Source organism: Adiantum capillus-veneris, chromosome 3, assembly GCF_014529385.1.
Source record: "Adiantum capillus-veneris isolate H3 chromosome 3, ASM1452938v2, whole genome shotgun sequence".
Classification (NCBI taxonomy): domain Eukaryota; kingdom Viridiplantae; phylum Streptophyta; class Polypodiopsida; order Polypodiales; family Pteridaceae; genus Adiantum; species Adiantum capillus-veneris.
Window position 1 is genome coordinate 6,289,417 of NC_140933.1, and position 6,674 is coordinate 6,296,090.

General features: G+C 42.8%; 1 protein-coding gene across 1 annotated transcript; it reads right to left on the minus strand.

Annotated features, from left to right (window-relative positions):
• Positions 1-3,694: 3,694 nt before the first annotated feature.
• On the minus strand, positions 3,695-6,448 carry LOC147460458 (cinnamoyl-CoA reductase 1-like). The gene is made up of 5 exons (XM_086507724.1): positions 5,871-6,448; positions 5,558-5,724; positions 5,058-5,249; positions 4,609-4,928; positions 3,695-4,123 (listed from the first exon to the last, which is right to left on the minus strand). Exons 1-5 carry the CDS (start codon positions 6,040-6,042, stop codon positions 4,030-4,032), a joined length of 945 nt encoding a protein of 314 aa, XP_086363850.1. The 5' UTR covers positions 6,043-6,448; the 3' UTR covers positions 3,695-4,029.
• Between the last annotated feature and the right edge of the window lie 226 nt (positions 6,449-6,674).

Sequence of the window (6,674 nt, forward strand, 5' to 3'; positions counted from 1 at the left end):
GAGGGTGTAGGTTGGGCAACTGAAACGATGAGGGCAAAAGAAACGCGTGTGCATCAGCATGAGGGTTCGAAATCCCAGCCATAGCTTTCATTCTCACTTTCATCCACCCATCTTTGGTACCTGCAGCTCTCCATAAGCGCCCTTACCTCTTCAACCAGATGATCAACAAACCCGTGACATTGTGATTCACTCTTGAGCTTTTGCACACTCTTAGCTTGGGTACTTGCAGGTCCGCTAGGTCTCCATAAAGCATGCAGAGTCATTACCTCATCGGTCAGAGGCAGTGTCCCAGCCACCATAAACTTTGGCGTCTGAACTTCATTCTTGCCCTTCCGAGCTTGGAGCTCGTTAGCTTGAAACGGCATCGTCGAGGAGTTTTCACCTTCTGTGTGACGATTTGAAAGGCTTCTTGAAAACCTTGAGGTTGTGTTTCCACTTGGAGCGCACCTTGATTGGAGCACGATCAAGCTCGGAGAAAGCAAGATTATCGACCGTCTGGGCAATACAACTTGGAAGGCTCAGGTGCAAAACAAGCAAAGGTCTACGTTGTTGCTACTGGGTACTACGTCGAGAGCGATGCTATGGAGCTAACAAAAGTAGTAGGCAGACTGTGTGAGCTTGCTAGCCAGGATCCAAACAGAGCACCATGCCATGGTTCAGGAAATCAAGACCTTCAAGGGGAACCAGGAGGGATTGCACGACGATAAATAGGCAAAACTTAGCAGGAGAAAGGGAGCTCGTAGAGCATAATCAAAGAACCGCAGGAGCAGCTAGCCCGTATCGAACAAGAAAGCCATGGAGAAGATGGAGACAGACGTGGGCTGAGCAAGAAGTGAAACGTAACTACCACCTCTACCCCTTGCCCGCCGTCTCCACCAATGTGACGTGTCGTCACGTGAGGCTAGAGAGAGAGAGAGAGAGAGAGAGAGCGTTGTACTACAAACTAGATCTGCCTCCTCAATAGTCGACAACCTATCTTTATAGGCACGATACCAGTCATGCCAAGAACTTGCCTACATGGGTCGGACATCCACACCACAATATTAATGCAAGGCTGCCTCGATTAGTTTCGCAAAGAGGATCAACCTCTATGCTCAACCATTATCTGCATGTAGCCATCCTCGCCGGCGCGGATGGCTACAGGCAAATGTTACAGCTTGAGTAACAAAAGAGCTCATGGGACAGTCGAATACCTTTTGGAAGAGAAAACTAGAGCTACAGCGATCTGGAATGACAACCCCTAACAACATAGCCGGATTTTTTCCTAGGCTCGTTGAGTTATGAAGACTCACGATCAAAGTCCATGTAGCTATCTGCGCCGACGCAGATAGTTACAAGTTTTTTTTGAGTCAATTTGGTGTTTTTTGTTTTTTGATTGACTAAATTGAATCTTAAGGTAATGCTTCTTTAACTCACAAAGTCCAAAAAGCTTTCAATTTAACTTAGGTTGCCTAGTGCAATGGGCTTTGGGAAGGATACAGCTTCATCACTCTCCTTTTTGGCTTTGTTTTTGTGGAGTGACACATGGTTTATTTTGTTAGAGTACGCAGTCAAAACCATGTAATGCTCTACATGGCTCCATACAACTGTTGCTTTGTGAGGTGGTTGGTCCACCGTAGCTTTTGCGCACATTGATTTGTGAGGCAGGTTAGCCAACTATTCCTAGTAAGAGGAATTATATGTGCTAGCAGATAATTTTGCATCATCAGAATAATTTTGCAATGTTATGTACATTGATTGGAGAAGTACATTTGACTTGTTAAGTTCTGTTTTATGAGCTTTTGGATCATGAGTGGGTGATTTCTATTGTTTTCTTTTTGCCATATTATAACCAAGAATTGACTTGCTTCATATGGTTTATGGCAGGATTCATCTCTCAATACAAAATTGAAATTGCTTGCATCTGAATCAAAGCCTTCGTTCGATTGGAGATCTTTTGTAAACGAGATGATAGGTTGGTAGTAGATCATGTTCTTGCAAACAATCCAGAGAGCTTCCACATGCAATGAAGAACCGACGCTGCATCTGACTAGCGCCTAAAGGTCCTCTTTTGGAGAAGATGCTAGCTAGTCACAACTCACTAACGCCTTGCTCCAATTATGGACAAGATGATAGCTAGTCTCTACAATTATGGCCTTGATGGCACTGACATGTCTTACAAACATCTGTGTTTGCAAAAGATATTAGTGACATGCTACAAAAAAATACATACATCTTTGTCTATTCGAATGGAATTTATATTTGGTGGGTGGAGAAGTATTACAGTTTAGTGGACATCCTGATTGCACGTTGCATTTTGATTCTCCATGTAAGTTCTTCTAGCTATGCTAATTGTTGAGATGATCAGAGGGAAGATCTATATAGTTATTTTTGTGACAGTTGACTTGATGATGTGTTTTTCTAGGAATTTCATACAATGGTCATTCTCTTGTGCACTTAGGGAAACTCTTTCGATTCTTTGCCATGCATAAAAAGTGCAAGTTCATCTACTTACCAAAGCAACCCATAGGCAAATTTTCTAGATCTAAAAGGTTGCGTGTGTGACATCACAGGCATGCTTTCATATATGGCCACATCCACGTTGATGAAGGCTCGTACAGTGTCACTATGAAGTTGCTATGGCTTTTTGATCTACTTTGTGGCGTTCTCATCTAATCTGCTTTCATTCCTCTCTCTATCTCACCTTCCCCCCTCTTTATCAGACTCTCCTTCCTTAAATGGGTTTTGTCCCTAGCTCGAAAATGTTTGCTAGCCAATTAGTAGTACTCTGTCTCTCTCTTTCACACACACATTGAAAGCTCAGCATATTGCTTCGCGATCAAAAGATAGTTTGGGAACTAGTTGCCGGTACTAACGTTTCAACCTCTCAAAGTTCCAAATATAGCTTAAAAATACTTTTACATTCTAATTGGTGGTCCGACTCCTCCATCTGGAGTGTGGGTGAGTACACAACAAGATTACTTTCACATCCTAATTGAGATTTTCTCCATTTCAAGACACAAGGAATCAAGCAAGAAATGTGACTACAACCGCCACAAAATCCCCATTATCCAAAGGCAGCAAGGGGGTGAGTAGCCTACAACATATGCCCTAAGGTGTCTCTAATAAAAAGAATGACATTAAGAGTGTTGGATTTTCGTCCATTCCATTCATCACCTAATGTCACATGTGTAGTAGACAGCTTCCCACTTACAACAACATACATATACCCTATATTAAATATATACCATACTTGGGACACCTATACATACCCCACCGATACCGATTACAAAGATAACCATTTTCTTAATAGTAGAAAAGCATATATGTGGAATTGTCCGTTGCAAAGACAGTCATCTACACAACTAGTTGCCTATTCCACCATAGATTTAAGAGTAAAATTCATGGACTAAGGTAAGTTTTCATTGTATGTCACCCCATCTTACAGATCCTTTCATTTCCATTTTCCCCTTTGGCTATATCACCAAATTTCAAGGCTTTGTAAGCTTTTTCTTTCGCAAAATCTTCCTTTATCTCAACTTTCTACGATTTTGTGACTCTTAATGACCAATTTCAATCACACCCTCTACTTCGTCTGAATGAATATCCGGATATAAAGAGCAACCAAATACAAAAGTGGACATTTGATAAACTACACCTCGAGCATCACCACATAGTACATAAGCCTCGAGTTTAGATCAAAAGTGCCAATCAGTAGATAAATGGACCCCATTAGTGAGTCTTTTTCAACTACAAAAAAAAATCCCTCATACATTTTTCAAGAATTAGAGGAAAGCTTTCGACAATCTGGAGTCCTTGAGATAAAGAAAGCCAAAGAAAGATTGGTAACAAGGTCATACTTACAATATGACATGTAAGAAACAACACGAGGAATTAAAATCAGTGGAAGAATGCCCCATCTTTGTCTTGATGGAAGGGGTTAACAATGCGGCGACTTAATAAAATAGAGGTCCTGAAATTTGCAAACCCCTATCATATATATGTACCACAGCTACATATCTCTACATATATTCCATATGCAGCGCTTAATTAAGCCTCGACTTCAAGAATGCCTTGCCCAAAATTCATTCCCAAATGCTTCAATTTGTCATTCGAAAGCACACAAGGGTTGAAGGATTCCAACCTGCATGCATACATACACAACACAGATTAAGCAATCACATTTTATAGCTTTCTAGTAAAACAAAAAAGATTTAAATAAAATTCTATTTTCACCAAGCTTCCTCGAGTCAATATCATTTCTTATAGCATATTCATATCACAAATTAACAAGACATTCACAAATCACATCTACATGATTAAAGGGTTGCTAATCAATCAAAATCATCTGTAACAATGAAGAACCAGTCAATGACCACTTGCCACATGCAAATGACAGTGAAAGCTTCCACCCTAGGTAACTGTACATTCTCTATCATCTACAGTATCAAAATCATTAACTAGGTCTACAGGGGAAAGAATTTCCAAATGCAAGCGCCATTGTCCCTTGAAAACTACTTATTACAGGGCAGATGTTAACGCAATGTGAAGTAATAAACTAGTTACCTTCCACTCATACGACCCATCTTTACACATCAGGAAATGTAAGGGTTTGCAAGTTAAGTTTACCTCTTGTCGATGGGGTGATTGGGGTACATCTCCCTTGCAGCTTCCAAGATGTCAGACTTGCTTAAGAGCTTCTCAAAGCAAATGTAGCGGCCTGCTGCTTGCTCTGCCTCAAATGCCAGCACATGGGCAGCAGCAAGATCATCGACATGGACGAGTGCAAAAATCCCACTTTGATCTAGCATGCTTGAGCTCATGCATGCACGTACATGCTTTGGCCCCGCCACAACAGCAGGATTCATGACAACAAGATCCAGTCCCCTGTCTCTGGCCAATGCCCATGCTGCTCTCTCGGCCTGGGTCTTGGACACTGCTGCCCACATCTGTGGCACAAAATACAACACAAAACAAACAAAAGTGGTTAACTAATCTAGTCAAATAACAATTTTTCCAACCATTTTGCACAAAGCCAGCAGAAAAAGCACATAATATGAGAGTAATCAGCCATTTACCTTTTCTTTTCGGCAAAAGTCTAAATCACTCCAGTTCCTTTCGTCAAGAACAACTCCAGACGAATAATATTGTCTATCCCACAATACTGAAGACAAGCAAGATGTAAGCACAAGCTTCCGCACCGACGAGGTGTTTGCACATGCCTCCACCACATTCAGCACACCCCTCACCTCATTGTCTATTATCTCCACCTGCAAGTCCATGCATAAGATTAGGGTATGCTTGCCTCCCCTACCAGGCCAACATCGGATAACTTTCCCGAGCACAACCACACAGTTAAACAAAACCATTGACATGATCATCAAGACGATGGCAGTTTTGAGCAAATTGATCTTGATACGCCTTTGCGATTGACAATGGTAGTATTTAAGCATCATGGATTCAAGCATATACAGAAATTAATCAAGAAACAAAAACAAGCATTTCCTGTGTCTCCAATCAGGAGAAGTGTTGATCCATGCACACATGCACAATTAGGCAGAAAGACTAGAGAACTTACAGGATAATCGTGAGTGCCATTAATGTCATAATTGGGTGCAGGAACATGGAAGACTCCAGTGCATCCCACAAAGAGGTCTGAGAGGCTCCCATAATCAAGCAAGTCTACATCAGCAAGCTCTAGTTTCATAGCTGCCTGCGGCAGCGAGCGCAGCAATCGGATGTCCTCTGCATTGCAAAATTATCCACTCATCTAACTCAAATATCTTAAGAGGCGAGAGTATCTCTTAACATGTACAGAGGAAGACACCATCACCCACAGCCATGCATTGATGTGCAAATCTAGAGCTCAGAACGCATCACAAAGTTCATACCTTGGCTGTGGGGAATGGTAGACTTCACACGGTAACCATGCTGGAGAAGAAGCTTCACAATCCAAGAGCCAAGAAAACTCCAACTTCCTGTCACGCAAATCACATCATCTTCTTGAGCTGTGGCTCGATGTGAAAAGGCGGGGCGCCCGACGTTCAGCTTGCGCAGGCCCATAAGAATCAATGGGCCAGGTAGAGTAGCTGCAAGCAGAGAGGAAGATAACGCGGATGCCGTCTTTGGTGAGCAAGGCCGCTTATTGCAAGGAACACGAATCAAGAAGGGCAGCTACAACTCGTCGCTGAAGGCAGGGGCAAGAAGTGTGGGTGAATGTGTATGTGAGCGAGCGCGAGAGGGAGAGAAGAGGGGAGGGATTATGCAGTTGTGTCTGTGTGTCTCACGGTGTGTGTGTGAGAGAGAGAGAGAGAGAGAGAGAGAGACTGTGTGTGCGTGCGTCTTGGAGAGGTTTCCGCCACGAACTTGCGCGTTTATTGTGGTGGGTTGGTTCTCGCCTGCAGGTTGCAACGCGACACGAAACACACAAGGAGAGTATGAAGGTGCCAAGCACATGTCCCTGCAATTATGAGCACCAAGCACATTAAACGCACATGCCACAGAGAGAGAGAGAGAGAGAGAGAGAGAGAGAGAGAATTCAAAACTTCATACGACTATCAGAAATACGTAAATGTGTGTGGTTGAGAGAGAATGAGAGAGACGTGTGCACTGTGCGCTGTGAGGGGTAGGTGAGAGCCCGTCTAATCAGCTTGGGCTTCTCGTAAATTGTAATACGATAGGAGCCTTTACAGTCA